Raw genomic sequence first — 19,561 nt, 5'->3', positions numbered from 1 at the left:
AATGAACAGCAGCAGTGGGTGTGAGCTCCCAGGCTGCCCAAGCGCAGCAGAGAACACCTTTAGGGTGTGTGATGTGTATTGCTGCCCCATCCACACCTGCCCCACCCGTGGGCTGGTGCAGCTTGCAGCCCCTCTGTGCTCATTCCACAGGTGCTGTCACCAATCCTGGAGTGCCTGCAATTGCCTGGGACTTGCCCTGCAGTGGAGGAACAGTGGTTCTCCAGAGGCTGCTGCCTGATCAGATTCAGCCACCTTTTGCTGATGAGCAGGGAATGAAAAAGATGATGTCACTTATGAGCAGATAGCACCCACTGTGAAGCTGTGGAGGGAAGAGAATCCATGGGAGTGGAAGAAAGCTCAGCCATTAGTCATACTAAACAAAACTCAGAGCTGGTTTATGCTGGTCATTTAAGAGTGGATGTGTCATTATGTGCCAAAAGAGCAACAGTTACCTTATATGTTACAGTCTGTTTCTGTTTTATATTCCTTCAGAACCAGTGTTAGAGCTAGTTGGGAATAATGGGTCTCTTTCTGTGGAAGCAGGAAAAATCCTCAGCCCAAGCTGTCACAGACTTTCATAGCCAACAGCTGAGTTTCTGTAGCAAGGCCATTCTCCCCTAACTGTGTCCTGTATCCTCAGGGGGATCTCTGTCATGAACATTCTGGATGTGGTGCAGCCATCTATTGGCAGAGGAGCAACCAGTATTTTATTCTGCAGTTTGACTCCAGCTTTAGGCAAGGGCCCCAAAGTGACTCCTGCAGAGGCTGGGAGACAGCAGAGCATGGACACAAACACAGCTCGGAGGCTGTGGCTCTTGCTGGCAGCTGGAACTGTCTGCCCAGCACAGCCAGGCCGGAGCAAAGCAGGGAGGATGGTGTTTGCTGTCTTCAGAGTGGGAGTGGTAATTGGTACCTGATGGCTTAACAGTGTAAAAGGAAGGGTTTGCTGTAGACTGGAGAGATTTGTCAGGTTACAAAATCAGCTCTTCCTGTTGCACCTAGCAGACCTTTTCTCACTGTTTGTAACTGAAGCACACAGGCAGTGGTTTGGGTTCTATGGCATTTGGGTTTTCTATGGCATTTTGACAGCTCACCTGCTACTCCAGAATCAGGAACTTTACTGCAGTCCCTAATAGCCCATTGTAGCAAACAGCTGGTTTTAAGGGTGGGTTTCAGTACCTGATACAGGTGCAGATAGGCACTAAATAAACCTTTTGTGATAGAGCAGAGTAATAGGAGGTCCTTTTACCTGCTACCCTCTGCATTGCTTCTAGATTGTCATTTATCCTTTGGATAGTTTCTGCTTATTGTGCTCTCCGGTAAAACACTGGCTGGCTTGTAAGTAACTGGCTGTTTAGGTGGAAAGAGCTGTAAGAAAAATGCTCCACTCGAGCTGGCATGGAAGGCCAGTAATCCCTCAGAGCCTAACTCTGAGATCTAAGAATGAGTAACCAATGTATGTACAGCTCTGCTTGGCTCAGCTCAAACTCTTTCAGCCCTAAATCAATGACATTTCTTTATACTGTGAATGCTGTTCCCTTGTGCTTTGCTGTGCAGCAGTTTGGCTGTTTATACTCCCAACAGTCATCGCACTGTGCTCATACCTTACTGCTGGTCTGGGACTGGGAGCTCTTTGTGACACTGCTTGAATCAATATAAGGCAGTCACTGCTCCAGTATTGTAATAAGTTTCCAGTTTCTTCATGTGGGAAAAGCCAATTCTTTATTCCCATCACTTATTTTATAGTTTTCACAGACCTTGTGTGCAACACCTATTGGCTGGTAGTTTTTTTACCCCTTCATTTATTGATCAGAAGGTGATTTGTGTATATGCTAAGATTCAGGTAGTTTACAATGGGTTCTCAGGGAACAGATCTGAGTGTTTACATAGATGCACTTATTTTTCAACCCAAGAATAGGTTGTTGTGTTAAGGAACCTTTCATACCAAGATTGTTTTCACATGGGAATTGGCAAATTGCTTAGCTACGCTTAGAAGAGATGACAGGCTAGCTATTAATTTAATGGAGCAGGCCTGATTTTATGAGGCCTTTCTTTTATAATTCTTCTGCCTATCAGTACGCTCCAGAGGATAAATGCTCAAGTAGTTTGAGAGATAAAAGTCCCGGTTTTGAAAACCAGCTTTAGTTTCACGGGACACATGGCAAGAGATTTAGGTACTTAGCTCACAACAACTATTTAAAACTTGGTGCTGAAGCACTGTGAATGTCTGTCAAATGTCTGTTCTGTATCTGACAGCAGCTTCTTTTTTTTCTCCTCCTCCTCCTGCTTCCCCAGTCTCATTTGGCTTCAGAGAAGCAAATGTTGGGTTGCCTTTCATGTTTTGATAACTTGTGTTGAGGAGGACACCCACCCTTCATGCTTTATAAGTGATTTATTGTAAAGCTGTCAACAGTTAAAAGGGGAATGTATGCAGAAGATGAGAGGGTTTTTAACGGGAGCAGCAGCTATTCCATGTTAAGCTAAAAGCACGGTGGCACCTGGGCTGATGGCAGGGGGCCAGCAGCTCCATTCCAGTTGTAGGCGAGAGCAGTGTCCATCTGAAGCGAGGGCAGGCAGTGGTGAGCCAGCACGGTGCCGTGGGAGCTGGGGACGTCACAGTGTCCACGAGCAGAGTGTGCACCACAGGGCTGGAGCACGGTGTGACCTGAGCAGCGAGGCTGAGATGAATGGAACGCCAGGAGGGGACCAGCCAGCAGCACTGCAGTAGGTTTTTACAGCACCATACAAACCACGTGCAGGATTGTGCTTGTGTTGATTCTGCCTTTTGGTGGAGCTGCCAGATAGTCTTGGCCTTTCAGCCTGGGGAGATTTGGAGTGGGTTGTTTGTTCCTTCTCTTTCATAGTATGTAGGATAGGCATTCAATGGAAATGCCTACCATTCATACAGTCTTGAGTTTTACAAATCTTAATTTCAATGCATAACCTGTATAACTCAAGTGCAAACTCTGTGTGGGAAGTTTTTATGTCCCTGCCTGCTGTGGTCCTTATAGCACTTGCTGTGTGATATAAAGGCAGGATAACAGATGAGAACAGATCCCAGGGTGTAAGACAAAAGGTGGAAATTCTTTGAGCTAAGGTTTTCCTGAGGGATGAGATACTACATGTGGAGGTGGTGGTTTTCTTGGAGCTAAAATATGTTCCAAGAACGAGATTAAAATGTTGGTTCTCCTGATTGTGTCAGTTCAGTCCCTGTCCCTCCAGCAGGCAGAGCAGGTCCCCAGCAACCTCCTGCATCTTTTAGTTGCTGAGTAATGATGGGCACAAAGATGGAGGAGCTCAGTTACCTCAGTTTGCTGTGGAGCAGTGCAGGAATGCTTCGGCCAGTAGCTTCTCTCATGCACTTCTTAGGGTGGTCTTAAACCCTCACAGCTATAAAGTTAGGCGCTGCTGATTAGTTACTGCTTGATCTCCCTTTCTCCCCTTTCTTGAAGTAAAAACCCTGAAGTTCCCCTTCCAGCTGTAGTTGTATGTAAAACAAGAAGTGAATAAACCCTTCAATGTGATTGTATCACTCAGGTCTGCACTGAGGCTCCAGGAGAGCTGTGGTGAGGAGGCAGTGCAGGGACAGAGCAGTGAGGCAGCCCAGCCTTACCCCGCTTTGCTTCCACACACTTGGCAAGCATGAGTAGTCCTCTTCTCCTTGCACCTCACCTTCCTCGGGGTGTTGAGGGCTGCAGGGTGAAATGGGGGTAGAAGGCAGTGGCAGCTTCTGCCAGGGCGCACAGGACAACAAAAAGACATCTGAACTGCTGAACTAGTTGGTTTTTGTCCAGGCATTCTTGGAACTGGATGAAATCCCCAATATGCCGTGTGGCTGCTGTAACAGCTGCTCTTACTTATGCTCTGTGTCCATCTCCAGATGTTGTTTCTGTCCCTTGTGGTTAAAATCTTAATGATTTCATGCTTATTATTATGTTATGATCCCAGACTGCAGGCTAAGTGTTGGATCTTTCTCTTGTGTTCCCCAGCAGTTCCTGGCCAGTGAAATGTCAGAGATGGTTTTCTTTCTTTCTTGTCTGTGTGAGAGTGAAGCCCTTTGCTTGTCTCAGTGGTGTGTGTTTCTATTCACGGACTGACAGTGGAGTGTGACAGTGAGTGCCCTCAGAGCCAGCTCCCTTTCTGGACCATTCACTGCACAGCTCTGCCCATGAGAGGGCCCTGCTTTCCTGGCATCCACAAGACCTGAGGGCAGTCCCAAGGGCAGACCAGCTTCCCAGCGTGCAGCCATGCTGTCCCAGCAGTGTGACTCATTCCTGGTCTCCAGTTACCACTTGCACGCTAAAGACTGTCAGTTGAGTGTCACACCACACAGCAGGAGTCTGTAGTGAGGGCTCTTTGTGGCCGATGGTGTTGTGCCAAGAGGCAGCTGGTAGAGCACAGGGCAGCACTGTTGGCCAGCTGACAGCCCCCTCCTCTCCCCGTGCTGAAGAGCAGCAAATGCCAGGACACGGTGCTGTATCAGCCCTGCAGGTCACAAGGAATGCCTCGTGGTGGGATGAAACCTCTGGATTCTCTTGGTGATCTCGGGCACTGACTTAACCATAAAGAGTCCTTTGGCTGGTGAGAATTTGTCCAGAGCCAATCTTAGAGAAATAAAGACTGATGGGAATGAGACATTCAGAGCATCTCACCTTACTGGGCTTTTTCACCATCAGTCAGAAAGACAGTGGGATTTGGAGGCTTAGGGGAGGTTTGTGGCTTTCTTGGGTTTTTTGGTTTGGTTTGGGTTCCTTTTTTTTTTTTTTTTTTTTGGAAAGTGTTCTGAGCAGAGGGAAGATGTTTGTGACTTCCTAATAGGTTTAGGCCTGAAAAGAAGCATGGCAGGTTCTCAATGTGTAGAGTAGCTGATCAGAAGCTTGAGGAATAATGGATTTTGAGCAGCTAAGCCCCTTTAAAAAGAAACCAGAAGTGTGAGGGAAGGAGTTTAGGTTAAGTTGCATTCAACTTAGTCACTTTAAGTGCTACAGATAAATAAATAAAATAATCCTTGCACATGGTGAATTATTGCCATTGAATCATCTATAAAAGTATTTTGAATTAACCTGGCTTCTTGTAATAGACTTTTTCATGAGCTATCATTAATATCACAACTTACTTTTTTTTTCATTTATCAAGATCCAAAGTTCCCTTGCACTTGCTTGTGCTCTTCCAGATGTGGGGCTGTTGAAAGGCAGCAGAATTCCCTTCCCCTGTGCCTCTCAAACCCCATCCTGGTTCCTTGTAGCCTCTTCCCTGCTGATGGGAGGGGACGTGTCCAGCCTGAGGCTCTTCCTTCATCAGATGCCATAGGCAAATAAGTTGATGTGGAGGTATGGGAGCATCAAATTCACCATTCATCTGAGGTCTCTTTCGTGATGCTACACCAGTACAGATCTTTAGGCCTTGCCTGAAGCAGCTCTAACTGTGTTTGTTTTGCAGCTTCTGTTGGTGTCAGATGGATGATCGGGGTTACAGAAATTAACAAGGGCTCCACCTATGGCAACAATGACAACAAACAGAAACAAAAGTAGCACCTTCAGAGACTGCTTCAATCCAAAGGGAACAAATTCAACTGTTGAAAACTCTTAAGTGCACATCACGGTCCTTCAAGTGACATCCGAGGATGAGTAATTGCCGTGAATATCTGAATTTGTGCTCCTGTTGTTTTCTCTGGGGTTTGGGCTGGACGACATGCTGGAAAGATGCACTCCTTCGTATACTCTCAGCAACAGGTTTGCATATGTGTGGTTGGTTTATTTTCCTATGAAGTGTCTTAAATTTTGAAGGAAAAAAAAAAGAATTCCAGCGTGCTTATATGAAGAGACTCTACCTGGAAACTAACCAGAGGTGCAGGCTTTAATGTCAGAAGATTGTTACAAGATGATTAAACTTGATAGTTGTGTAGATCACACAGTTTAACAACCATACTCTGTTGGTGTTTAAATACAGTACAGCGGGATGCTGTGCTTGGTTAGAGCAGTATTGGACTGAAGCAGCTCTGCTGAACTGGCACAACTACAGTAGAGCTTGGGTACATCTAGAGCTGATTCCCACAGTGTGCACTATGTCAGCCCTTCAAAACTTCACCCTGGCCCTGGACATCCAGACATCAGAGCCTGGCAGTAGCATAACCTGGATCAGAATTTGGCCTTGTGGCCTGAGCAAAGTTACCCACTGCCCTCTCCTTCCCCAGGCCATACATCCAAGGGATAGCTGAAACCTGTAATTCTGCAGAGTAAATGTCATTTTTAGTTTGGAAAAAGTGAGGTAGTAAAATTTCTTTTGGCTTTAAATGCTACTTAAAATTCGAGGCCCTCCTAAAAATTGTGGAAAGAAAATAAGTGGGCATGGTGCAGTGAAATAATGCAAAGTGTGCATTAAAATGTATGCCCCAAACCCGTACTGTTGTGATCCTAATTAATCTGCTTGTCTGTCTTTTCTGATAAACTAGTTTACTCGGTGCCTCATAACAGTCAGCCTGAAGTAATAGTAAATTACTTTCTTCTGGGGAGGAGGGAGGCCTAGGACAGTGGGTATAACTGGTTTTTTTTATGTCTTGTCTTGATTTGCCACCCTTCTGAATAAATAAAACTAGAATCAAGCTCAGAGGAAAGTGGGGTTGCTCTGACATTCCCGGTACTGATTTCAGGGCAGCCAGCTCCTGTTTTTAAACTTCCAGAGTTAGGGATCTGCAGGTTACTAGAAAAACCTTATTTAAAGCAGGAAAAAAAAAAAGGAAAAGAGGAGACATTAACTAACAGACACTGAGCAGTGGAGGCTGTGATTGACACTTTCAAAGATAGTTCATTTTCACCTGGCACAGGACTAAACCATTATAGTCTCTAGTGAAGAAAGTGAGTAGTCTTATTCTAGCAGCTGGTATAAAAACACTGCTCTTTTCATATAATGAAACTGAGGCCAGAAAAAACAGACTAATACAACAATACGAATCATTCCATGAAATACGTATTTTTTGCTATTCGGTACATCAGATAATCTAGAAACTCACCTTTTAAATATGCAGCACCTAAAAAGCAGGTGCAGTAGTGCTTTTAGTATGGAGCAATAAGTGAAGTTTAGGGATAGTGGAGGCAGTGAAGGAATAGCCATGTGAAGTTTGAGAGACTACTTTGGGGGGCCTTTTGCCTCACGTATCTTGTGTACACTTGTATTCCCTATGTTCTGAAGCTTTCAGGAATAGGCCATTCAATGTCATGAACAGAAACATGGGCTCAGATGTAGTTTTTAGAACGCAAGAGTAGAAAATACTGTAATATTTACAATACTGTTTAACAAAGCACATCCCTGCGCTCTATTTGCTGTAACACTCTTTAACAGTGAAAAACTGAGTACTACATCCTGTAGTAATGATCAGGCACATTAACAAGCCAGACCTGAAGACACTGTACACAAGAGTTGGAAAATGGGTGGGAGGGGAGCAAGGAAAGGCCTCTCCAGGGTAGCATTTTACTGTAAACATTACCTGGCAGGCCCAGTGGCCTTTTCTTGAGGCAGTGGGTGAGTAGTTCTGAGCAGCAAATACATACTCCTGGAGTGACACAGGCTGTTCTGCCTTCCTAAGAGCCGCAGATTTAACCTGCAGTAAGGAAGACATTTGGCATTCCTTATGAATATTAGTCCTTCCCCCTCCAGCTGCATGCAGTGCCCTTCTCCCAGAGGAAAGCACCAAATGAGTAAATACTTCTGAAAGAGTGCAGAGATGATTTCATACCCATTTCCCTAGGACCAACCCTTAGAACAGGCTGAGGGCCAAATCCATCCTCCTAAGCACTTGTGCAAGTCCTGAGGCCCTTCCAGCACTCACTGACAGAGAAAGCCTAAGGGTCCTTGCCAAAGTTAAACTTGTCCAGTTCACTGTATTAAAAGAATGACATAGGTTATTAGGAAGCAGTGTTTGCCCCTCATCCCCACAAGCAACTGTATGTTCTACAACTGCCTTAACAAAATTAGTCTTAATGTTTGTTTATACAAAAATAAAAGTATAAAAAGTTAATGTGCAGTGAATGAGTTTTCTTTTGGCTGGCAAGAACAATCTGGTAACAGTTTGTCACCTCTGTCCTGACTCCTAAAAGCTGTCCACAGTTCCTGTTCCTGAAACAAGGCAAGTGGGGACACAACTCAGTCAGATACTGCTGTTGTACTGCAAAATGAAGCACAGCAAACTGGGGTGGACACTTTTACCTCAGGTGCTTTCGCAGTCCTTTACTGAGGCTGACAGCATACTTATCACACAACCAAAAGTAGAGAACTTAAAAGAAGGGAAAGTCTTTGTTTAAAATCAGCATTGTATTTTTTGAGAGCCTAAATACATGCATAGGTGACATGCACGGCAAGGCTCATACTTTTCCAGATAGAAATGTCAGATTTTGTGATACCTCCTTGACAGCTCACCCCACACCTGTGACTAATCAGGGATTTGTGGATTAAGAGACAAGACACTAGAATATAAAACCAAATATTAAAAGCAAGTTTTAAGTTACCTATTTTAAGTCTACAGCCATAACAGGAATATGTAAACTTGCACTGACATTTACAAGTAACAGTTTTAAGTCACTTGTTTGTAATAGCAAGTAAAAAAAAAAAATCAACTAGATCATGGCTTGCAGGCTATTTCTTCCAATTGCTGACCACTTCTAATCTCTCTTCCTTTTCTGAGGCTGATGACAACTGGGGTGTGGTGGGGAAATGAAAGCCCAGGACCAGAAGTCAGTTTTCAAAAGGTTTTTGGTTTTTCCAAACAGAACACAAGAATCAGCTTGTGCAGCTCTCTTCTAGAAGACAAAAATGCCATGCAGAGCACCCCCTGCTCACAGTGCATACATCCAAGGAGGAAGTTACCCCTTGGATAAAAAAAAGGCCGTGTCAGGAATGGCCCATCACCCTCTTTTCTCAGAAGGCGATGAAAGGGAGAACCTTACTTCTCCTATCTCTTGTATTAAGAAGCATCTTACACAAGTCATCTTGAAACTTGACAAAACACTGGCTATTGCAATATAAGAGCAGCTTGTTCCAGGTAGGTCAGCTTAGCAGTCTTATCCCAATGTTGCAAAAAAGTTTAAAATGCGACACAGTCCCACATTTATCTTTGGAAGAAAAACCCTTCACCAACATCTCCTAAAATAAACCATTTATTGAGAAAAACTTTTTTTTTTTCTTAAATTTCAATTATCAGCCTTGTGCATAACAAATCCGAAGCTTGCCAAAAACAAATAAACAAAAACCCCAGTAAAAGTTCACAGTCAGTGCACTCAAACAGATTAAAAAACAAGGTCCATAACGCCTGATAACACTACAGCATTTTTCTGAACCTAGAGAGTTCAAAAATACTACATATTAACAATACAAGTTCTCAATCAAATGAGAAACAGGAGAAGGAACAAAAAGGGCATGGTCCATATACAGTAGTAATGGCACTTTCACTGAAACATGCAGCTTCTTCCAACCTGCGGACACGTCACGTGAGCAACATGTGCCGAGTAAAATGTACAGGAGCAGCAGAGGAAGTGACACCGTCACTTGTGCAGTCTTCGTTAAGGTCAACTTTTGTACTGTTTCTCAGAACAGTCTTTATGTAAATATTACATACAGTAGTGATTCAAATCTTGTCAGAATAGAAAAGGCCAGAGATTAACTTCATTCTTCATCTGTGCAAACCTGTGAAGAAAGCAAAAGGCAGTTACTTCAGCCATCTCCCTCCTGCAGCAAGATGATAATGGATCAATTTCTTTAGCACCATCACATCTTGGAAGTTTTTTTCTCTCCCTTGTTCCACGGTAATGCATTACAGGTGTTTGTATGGGAGACATTCTCACTGTCACCATGCATCCTTTAGGTGCCTAAAGCAGCGTCCACCTCTGATGGAGGGGATCTGCTACAGCTGCACTGATGAGGGATGGGAGATAATCCCAAACATGCTGCTACTGAAGCAGAACACCAAACTTCATGCTGGAAAATGAGACAGAATTCAATAACCTACTGCACTCCTGCTGCTTCAAAAGAGAACTTAACTAATACAGCTCAGTTGATAGCTGTGAATATTTGCCTGTTCTTAAGGAATGCATCACACCGTAGTTCATGCAAGAACTGCGGACTGTTACAGCTGCCAGATAAAACATTCAGTATGACCTTAACCTTAAGTAAGAACTTAAAAGAAAAGCAGTCCTTTGCACAGAAGAATGGGAGAGTTCTCGAGCATGTGCTGGTTTCACTTCCTATGGAGGGGCCCTTATCCCTAAAAACCTGTGCATTTGTACTTGAAGTTTTTGCTGCAGAGCCCTTCCGATCCAATTAGCTACCACTGAGTTGAAGCCTGACTTGTCTTTTTAACATAAAGATAATGCATTTCAAAACAACAGTCAAAGTTTATTGCATGGTGCACACCACATCCTACAGTCACGTGCTCGCTGAAAACAACACGTGCTTCTGGAAAGTTGCCAATCCGTGTTTCCTGGACAGCATCAACTTGCTACCAGCCCCTCACCATGGTACCGACCCCTGTGGCATCACTGAGAACAAAGAAGCCGACTCAAAGCTGTTCCCCATTCCCAGTTTGCAGTTTTTGTAGCCAAAGTCACCAGACAAACCTTGACAAAAGGATGATCGAGAAGCTGGCTGGCCGTCCACCTCATCTTTGGATCACTTTCCAGGCAGTGGCAAAGGAAGTCTTTCCCTTCTGGGCTCACTTTGTCAGGAATAGGAGGTTTATGACCCATCCCCACTTTATACATGATCTGGAAGTTGTGCTCATATTCATGCCAAGGCCTCTGCAATGGGTAACAGCATTGCTAAGTGCAAGCTTTAGTGAGTAACTTGCTACCGACTAGAGCATGCATTTCTGTGCTCCAGAAAATGAAAAACCATCCCAGTCTTTGCAGACTTAAGTGTGACAAAATGCTGAGCGGGACCAGAATTTGCAGAAAAACTGCTGAGAACAGTTTGCATTTCATCAGTACGTGAAACATCCCTACCTTGCCCGTGACCATCTCTATGACAACACAGCCCAGGCTCCAGATGTCTGCTGCACGTCCGTGCCCTTCTCCTTTAGCCCTTGTGATTACTTCTGGAGCCATGTATGCTTTGAAACAACACATATGATGCCATCAGTTCATACAGCAGAAGGAACAGTATACATCAAGCGACTGACTGGGTAAACTAAATGCTTTTTAAAATACCCAATGATTTACTACTCATGTTTTCTTGCTAAGTTTTGCCATTTGCTAGTTTCTTGTTCTTTGATGTGTTTTCAGTACAACTGTCTTTCAGTCTGAAAAGTGATACTGAAAATACTGTTACAGTACATGCTTTCAGTTACTGCCATTTCCTGAAAATGGATTAAGCAGCTGTTTAGTGTAAAGTACTTTTTCAATAAGGCTGCAGAGAGAAATACAACCCCAAAAAACACATGCATTTCTATAGTTACAGACACACACAGTTTTAACTCACGTTCTATCATTCACTGATTGTTTTGGCTTCTGGATGTAAAGCACGAAACTAGCTAAGGTGGTAAAATCATGTTTCCCTGAAACATATGGTTTTACTCCAGACTTGTGGCAGACATTATCTTCTTTTATGGTAACTAGACAAGTACCTGCCTAGCACAAGCTTCTTACCTGCAGTCCCCAAGGTACTGTTCACTTCTCCAGGCATTGTCTGGGTATTGTTCTTCAGCTTCACTGAGCAGCCAAAGTCTCCTAGTTTAATCAGTCCAGATGAGGTAAGAAAGATGTTGGCTCCTAGGAAACACAAGGAAACACAGACACACTTGTTTAAACCAGAGCTGAATTGAGGAACATAGCCTTGGAAGTTACAGAGGATTACAGCTGAATTCACACCTAGATCTTTACCTGTGAATTAAGTATGGAATATGATAGCATTAAAGATGTTCTGGTGGGTTTGTGCCAACATGAAGCGTACTGGAAGTTGACAAGTGTTCAAACAGGAAAAAAAAAAAAAGGCAGTATGGCAGGCAAATTAAACAGCTTTCCATACAAGCTCGTATGAGTCAAGAAATGACTCCTTCAGGAATTCCAGTGCTTCTCCTTGTGAGCATTAAACTCAGAAGAAACTGCTTCCTGGCCGAGGCCATTGCTGAGTCCCTCCCGCTAATACTCTTCAGTTCTTCTGAGTCAAGACTGATGATACCACACTTGTCAACAGAAACTGTGGCCAGCAGGAGGGAAGGGATCATCTCCCTGTATTCAGCTCTGGTGAGGCTGGACCTCAAGTGCTGTGTCCAGTTCTGGGCCCCTCACTACAAGAAGGACATTGAGGTGCTGGAGCAGCTCCAGAGCAGGGAAATGGAGCTGGTGAAGGGTCTGGAGCACAAGTCCTGAGGAGTGGCTGGGGGTGTTTAGCATGGAGAAAAGGAGGCTCAGGGGTGACCTTACTGCTCCCTACAACTGCCTGAAAGGAGGCTGTAGCCAAGTGGGGTCTGTCTCTTCTACCAGGCAGCCAGGGACAGGATGAGAGCAAATGGTCTCAAGCTGCACCCGGAGAGGTTCAGGTTGGACATGAGGAATTTCTTCACTGCAAGAGTGGCCAGGCAGTGAAACAAGCTGCCCAGGGAGGTGGTGAAGTCACCACCCCTGGAATTGTTCAAGATACAACTGAGCATGGCACTCAGTGCCATGGTTTAGTTGTCTGACATAGTGGTGGTTTGTCCAAAGTTGGACTTGATCCCAATTGGAGGTCTTTTCCAACCTTAATAACCCTATGGTCACAGCTGACTTGCGAAACAGAGTTTAGAGCATTCTATTAAGTATACTACCAACTGCCTACTCCTGCTGCACTTTACTTTCAGAGTAATTTTTGGAGGCGGACTACCATTACAATAACTTGCTATACTGGCAGCTTACACTAGAACAAACTTCCCTAGCATAGTTAAAAATCTCCAAGGGGAATCTACAAGTGGCTTCAAGTCAGTTGCTCAACAAAACAATACAAAATAAACCAAGTGGTTTTGACAACCTGTGGTTTTCTTTCATTCAACATCCTGCCAAAATACTCATTTTGACAGCAACTGAAAACAGGTAGAGCAGAAGGAGCTCCTTATGTCAGGCCACATTCTGGACTCTGCAAGTATCACAGTGAAAGCACAAGTAGGTTGCAAATATCACGTGGCAGAAACAGAGCTTCAGCTGTGATCTTTCTTGAGGAAAGATAAGATAGTATGCACAAAACAAACTGCTCACCTACTCTAGGAATAGGCAGACATTGGGGGTTTTACTGTACATAGCCTCTTCCCATGTCACACAAAAGTTTCATTCAAAAATGGCTCATCTCAATAGAATCTTCCAAAGTTTCTCACTTTTGTTCCACCTTGAGCAGTGCAGAAATTCTTGGCTGCTCCTCCTTTGTCTTAGTTAATAGCTTTTTCCCATTCCCTTGGTTGGGCATCCCCAAGGTATTCATAAAGAATACACAGAATCCTCAAAAAGCCCAAGTCAAAAAAAGGCAGTGCAGGTCAATGATGCCAAAACCCTGCCCATTTCTTGAAGGACTCTGACTGCTCTGACAACAGTTGATAACTAGTCCAAGAGGTGTTACATAGAACTGCAATTAATGGGTGAGCAAAATCAAACAGAATTAAATTCCAACCTTTAGTTACTGTAGACTTTTAAAAGTCCTGGAAGAATTCATGTTCAGGGAATACAACTCATCTCCACATTGCGTGCAATGGTTTTCCACTTTTGGCATTCAAATGCTTGCACATCCTCCAGAATTCTTTCACTGGATTCTGCAGTTTGCCATCAGTGGGACCTATGTTCAGAGTCACCCTGCAATCACAGGTGTGTGTAATGGAGTTGGGTAGAAACATCCCTCAGCTTCTTGAATGAAAAATCCAGAAAGACACCAAGCAGTAGAAGAAGGCTGCTTGATGGGACACTAAGTATGGGCAAACATTAGGAGAGTGACAGCTTCTTCCTTTGAACTGTCAACTGCTTTTCCAATGTTTTCATGCAGTTGCTTGTCAGATAGACAGTAGGTGCACTTAGCCTAACAAAGAGCTTAGGAAAGAGTCCTCACTAGCAAACACTTTTTCAAGGATGTTCTGGAAACCTGTGTTTCCATTCCTCAAGAAAGCAACATCAAAATTTCACAGAAAGCTTCCAACTACTACTGTAGAAAGTATTTCCAGCTACTACAGTGGATGGAGCCTGGCAGCACTGAAGTGCAACAGCCTCTCTCCTGATGGAATTTAGATTACTGGAATAGTTTAGTTTAATACAGTTCAAAACCTTCTTCCAAGGCCTTTCAAACTAGACTTTGTCCCTTTTAATAAAAAGTAATGACAATTTAGCCTAAGTATTACCACAAAAGCTCCTGTGAGCTCTCTTCCTGAAAGCACCTGGAACTGTCAAATGGAATAAAGCACTGAACCAAAGTTTCAGCAAGAAGACAGAGACAGCACTTGAAGACTCCTGTTGCAGACACTTTCTGTCACCTTCCACTGATGTGGTATCACAGGAGCTTGTTTTGTAAACTGCTTGTTTAGAAACCGAGACCAGACTGTAGAAGGAGTCTTTAGAAAGGGTAAATGAAAACCTGCACAGAATCCAGCAGGACCCATGTAAGAAGAGCAGACAAGAGGTCAGTACTTTAAAGATGCCCGATGCTTATTAACCTTTGACAGTTAACACGACTGGGAATGTAATGAAATTCCTACATACCTGCATGGTTAATAGGCAAAATAAAACCAAAGACCATGAGAAAAATGGGAGAAAGGGACTGCCCCCATCTGTTCTTTCTCGCACCTTACACATGCACCGGCTCAAGCACCATCACTGGATGCACTTGGCAGAGGTAGGAGGTTGCCCAGTTGTGCGCAGCCCTCCTGCTGTTACACCACAGCTCCTCCTGGGCACACTGTGAAGGGCCAGTGTCAAAACAAAAGCCACACTCCTGCTAGAGCAGCCAAAACCTAAAGCACTTAACTTTCATGCCCCGTACCTCTGCCAAATCAGCCCCATAGTAAGAACAGTGGAGAACTGCTCTAGCAGGGTAGTCCGAAGGTTTTGGTGGAAGTCCTGTGAGTCCATGAAGCAGTACAAAAAGCCCCACTAAAGGCTGTGTTGTAATTCCAGAAAAAAGAGGCATCTCAAACATTCCACAGCCAGTGCTTAAGCAGTGAAGCAGCCAGACTCATTCAAGAAACAAGCAGGCCAGATGCTACCCTTTGATGAGAAAATCAGCTTTTGCACACTTTTTCTCACTCTCTTAGAGAGCATGACATATGCCCAGAGTCTCCTGTTGCCATTTTCCAGCTCTTGCTGAATGACATTCCTTCCTTTGTGCTCATTAGGAAGACAGGATAGCAGAAGTTTTGAGCTAACAACAAGGTTACAAGAAGACAATAATACAGTAGCAGTTTGATGAAGACTTTTTGGTATAGAGCATCTCATTCACAGGTTTCTGATTTACTAAAGCTGCAGATACAATCCTTTTGTTTTCTGTATTCATTCAAGCACTCTTAAGGAACAGACCCTTCTCTCCTGAAGAGAGTCCACCAGGCATGGCCTCATTAATTCCTCTCAATTCAGCACTTGTGAGACCACACTTGAGTGCTGTGTCTTGTTTTCAGGCTCTCCAGCACGAGAGACAATGACACACTGGAGCAAACCCAAGACAGTGGCGTCAAGAAGTTCAGAGGGCTGGTTCACCCAATGTACAGGGAAAGGCTGCAAGATGGGTTTGCTCAGCTTGCAGAAGGGATGCGCAGGGGAGTCTGTGTGCAGGGGATTTATTGCTCTTTTCAGCTGTGTAATGGGAGAATAGCAAGACTGCAGAAACAGACTTTTCCCTCAAAGGCACACTGTGAAATGGTCATGCAGCAACGGACACAATGGCAACCTTTGCAGATTCCAGGGAGCTATCAGGAAAAAGCTTTCTACAGTGGGGATAGGTCAGTCATTGGAACGGGGCCTCTCCATCCCTGGAGATACACATCTATCTCACCTCCACAATGTCCTGAGCGATCTGATCTAATCTGACATTGGATCTGATACTAAGGCTGGCCCTGTTTAGGGCGGAGGGCTCAGAGGTGTCCACAGGTTCCCTCCAGCTTTAAACATTCCATCATGCTGCATCACTGACCAGAAAAGCTGCCTAACAAAAAGTGAAATAATTGTAACCAAAGGAACTGGGCTTAGCCACAGGAATTAAAATTCAATACCCAGAACAGAGATTAAAAGAATATCACAAGAGACTACCTATCTCCTGCTACAGACCAGCACCACCTGCTTCTCACAATGATGCAAACTAAGTAAAAGCAGTGCAGCCAAATGTAACAACCAGCCAACACAACCCTCCATCTGCCCTCACCGCCACAGGTTGAAAAACGTTTTTGGCAGCTGTATCTTGCTTTGTCTTTTACCCACATAGAGCTGGATGCCATAATAGCATCTGAAAGACAACAGTGGCACAGGAGACTACTAACCAAAAGTCTATTTTTGAGCACAAGGTACTTGCAGACACCAAGTACAGGTATCTTGCAGGATACAGATAAACAATCATTGCTTATCTGCTGCTGAAAGAAATGGATTACAGTAATGTTTAGCAAACTGGCCGTGAGAGATCTAATGTGATCTGACAGTGAGATTCTCATAGGAATGCAGTTTTAACAGTCTAATGTCATTCTTCCCTATCAGAAAAATAAGAGCACCGGTCTACACAAGAGATAAAATTAAAATTAGTGTTCTTCACTGCTGTTAGCCTGAAAACTTGGGGATGCAATGTTAGCATAAAAGAAGTCAATGGACAAAAGCCTTCCAATGCATCAGGTAGCCCTTATAAAAGCACCCTCTGTGGCTGTCTTTATATTCTGCCACGAGTCTCAGGAAGGTCTATACACAGATGTGTCTGCAGTGACCCTCTGTTACTCTCAAGAAACACTCCAACATTTGACGTAAGGAACCTGTTGCGACAGAAATGCTCTCAGGTAACATAACATTACAGTTCTGTTAAACAGCTCGCTCCATGCAGAGCATTCCTGAAAAAAAGCATTCCTGAAGAGCAGAAGACCTATTTGGAAACATATCCAGATATCAGCAATGATATTGAGCAGCACAAGGGAAATCCCTGTCAGCCAGCCTTGGATTTTGATCACAACGAGCTTCCAGGAGAGCATAATCCAGCTAAGCAGAACCTGGACAATGAATGATCAAGAAAAGGGCAAGGAGGGAACTGTGAAAAGCACAAAGGGAAATCCACAACTGGAGAGAAACCTTTGGTGAGGAAGGAGAACCAGAAAAGGAAAGATTGCTGGGGAATGGGAGTGAGGGAAAGTGTTTTCTAGAAAAAAAAAAGCCAAAACTGACTCAAGAGTGGCCTACCTGGGTGGAAGGCCTCTGGATCGTAGATAGTTCTTTTCCCAAATGAGAAGCACGAGGCCAAAGGACCAAGAGCAACTGGGAACCTCCTACACTGCTGCGGTGATTCAAAACCCTGTGAGCAAGAGGGACATAGAAACCCAGCATCGTTGGGTTGCACTGCCTTGGCACAAAATGAGCATTCACAGGGCATATTGTGTGCATTGCTTCCCCTACCTTCGCCTAAGTTGCCTGCCATCGGTGAGCCAAATATGTCACACTAACAAAACCAAGATAACCAGACATGGAGGATGTTGTTGGAAGGCGCAGAAAAAGAAAAATGAACCTGAAATGAGGACTGACACTGGGTATCTTAAATGCCAAGCCCAACCCCCCTTTGGTTACTGTCGTTTCAGTCTGCTAATTATGTACACAAACGCTGACAACCAGGCACGAGAAGATAAATGTATGGAAAAAAAAAACACTAGGTAAAGGGATATCCTAAAATCACTTCCGTTCTTTTAACAATAGTTTTGTTACTAAGCTTAATCAGCCATTCGTCTGAAATTCTAAAACTCTTTGAGAAAATGGAATGACAAGGAAAAGTTCTGATGCACAACTCTAGCACTGTACACTGCCTGTCAGCTCCAGAAAACACCACTTATATGCACAGACAAGGAAGAAAACAGCATTACATAACTCAGTACGTTAGTACTAAAATTGCAAGGACTAATAACTGAGATTAGATAAATCCTCAATAATCTTTAACAACCTCTAAAAAAACTATATAAATCATGGGCAAAATTTATGAGTTTGAAATGACAATTGTGAATGTTTCTTATGATCTACACTTGAAAGAAAAAGCATGAAACTAGCCAATAACTTGTAAACTGAAAAGTTAGTGGAAGGCTTTGTAAAAATAACAGCTGCATGGATAATGCACACTAAATATACAAATACATCTCCCCATGCTTCCCCGTGCTCTTATCTACCACACTGAAACAACATTACCTTTTTGGTAAACGTTACCTTTAATGTCCCGATGAACAATACCGTGTTCATGTAGTACATTGATAGCAATCGTGATCTGCTTCGAGTACAGCCTAATGACATGCTCCTGAAGGCCCAGTTTTGATACCTCCTCCAGAGTGCCCTCATCACAGTACTCCATGAAGATGTACATTTCTTCCTGTTTTGGGAACCAAGCCAGATTTCATTTGGTATCATTTTTTATATTTTAAACACTGAATTAAGATAAAGTTTTCCTTACATCCTTCATTGTTCATGAAATAAATAATAAAAGTATCATGTAATGCCTTAATGAAAGTATCACTTACTGTGAAATATGTTATAAATCATCTCTTCAGAACTCTATTCTCTCCAGCATGCTGCAACCTAACATATTCTATTGCACAGCTGTGGAAACTCTGCTACCTGCCTATCTGCATCATTTGGACATAACTGATAATATTTGGTGGTATAAAAACAAAGTGCTTTGGGACCAACCAAAAGATACTTTGGAAACCTTGCAGGTGTATTACCCAGAAATTTATAGAGATTATTTCCTTATTTAGAGAAGGCAAAAAAAGGGCACAAAATGATGTTTTGGACTTGTTTTTTATCCTGTCTCTCTGTCTCAGTTCCTGCAGTTTCATGTGTTGACTGCTTGGAATGGGCAAGGTTTTTGTTCTTTGGTGTGGCTTGAACAAGCACACCAACTCTAACTCACTTTAGGAAAAATATGTTTTCTGTTCCCACTCTGTCTCCAAGCCCAAGCTGATTTCAGACAGACTGAATTAATATAAAATGATGGCAAAGCTCTTAAAAATTAGTCTGAGAAACCAATGACCCAGTGGCACACACACCCAAATTTGTGTCTCCAAATAGAGAACTGAAGAAAGCAGCCTATTTCCCCTTCTAAACCAGCAATGGGTCACCAAAACAGCTTATTCCATATTGAGCAAATCAGTCAAATCCAAGCCACACTTTCCAGCAAGACATCAGGACTAGAGACTCACAAGTGGGAAGAGGATATGGAAAGCAGAGAGTAATAAAAAACTGGGTATCTCAGCACATGTGCAATTCTGGAATCCAACTCCATAGAAAAATATATTTCATTAGTTCTGCTGCTCAAGCAAGAAAACTGGCTTTTTCCTTCTGAAGAGATGCTAGCTAAATTCCAATACTAATCTGGCATCAAGATTTAAATGCCAGCACAAGATTTTTCCAGGAAT

General features: G+C 43.5%; 2 protein-coding genes across 13 annotated transcripts in view; one reads left to right on the top strand and one right to left on the bottom strand.

The window, feature by feature from the left end:
* AGPAT4 (1-acylglycerol-3-phosphate O-acyltransferase 4) overlaps window positions 1-6,396 on the top strand; it is a 71,290-nt gene extending 64,894 nt beyond the window's left edge. For 3 of the 4 annotated variants that reach the window (XM_040060007.2, XM_058419981.1, XM_040060008.2), the window contains one exon: window positions 151-2,082. In XM_040060007.2, coding sequence (XP_039915941.1) covers window positions 151-305 — 155 coding nt within the window. In that variant the 3' untranslated portion in view covers window positions 306-2,082. Of the gene's footprint in view, window positions 1-150; window positions 2,083-5,439 lie in introns of those variants that run through there. The other variant, XM_040060009.1, reaches the window with a different exon arrangement.
* A 2,774-nt stretch (window positions 6,397-9,170) lies between these two features.
* The window catches only part of MAP3K4 (mitogen-activated protein kinase kinase kinase 4), a 65,394-nt gene continuing 55,003 nt past the window's right edge, over window positions 9,171-19,561 (bottom strand). For 8 of the 9 annotated variants that reach the window (XM_040058524.2, XM_040058526.2, XM_040058525.2 and 5 more), the window contains 5 exons: window positions 18,357-18,516; window positions 11,631-11,753; window positions 10,989-11,095; window positions 10,605-10,784; window positions 9,171-9,675 (listed from right to left, as the gene is read on the bottom strand). In XM_040058524.2, coding sequence (XP_039914458.1) covers window positions 9,655-9,675; window positions 10,605-10,784; window positions 10,989-11,095; window positions 11,631-11,753; window positions 18,357-18,516 — 591 coding nt within the window. In that variant the 3' untranslated portion in view covers window positions 9,171-9,654. Of the gene's footprint in view, window positions 9,676-10,604; window positions 10,785-10,988; window positions 11,096-11,630; window positions 11,754-17,351; window positions 17,464-18,356; window positions 18,517-19,561 lie in introns of those variants that run through there. The other variant, XR_009207636.1, reaches the window with a different exon arrangement.

Source organism: Hirundo rustica, chromosome 3, assembly GCF_015227805.2.
Source record: "Hirundo rustica isolate bHirRus1 chromosome 3, bHirRus1.pri.v3, whole genome shotgun sequence".
NCBI lineage: Eukaryota > Metazoa > Chordata > Aves > Passeriformes > Hirundinidae > Hirundo > Hirundo rustica.
This window is presented reverse-complemented; position numbering and strand designations above follow the sequence as displayed.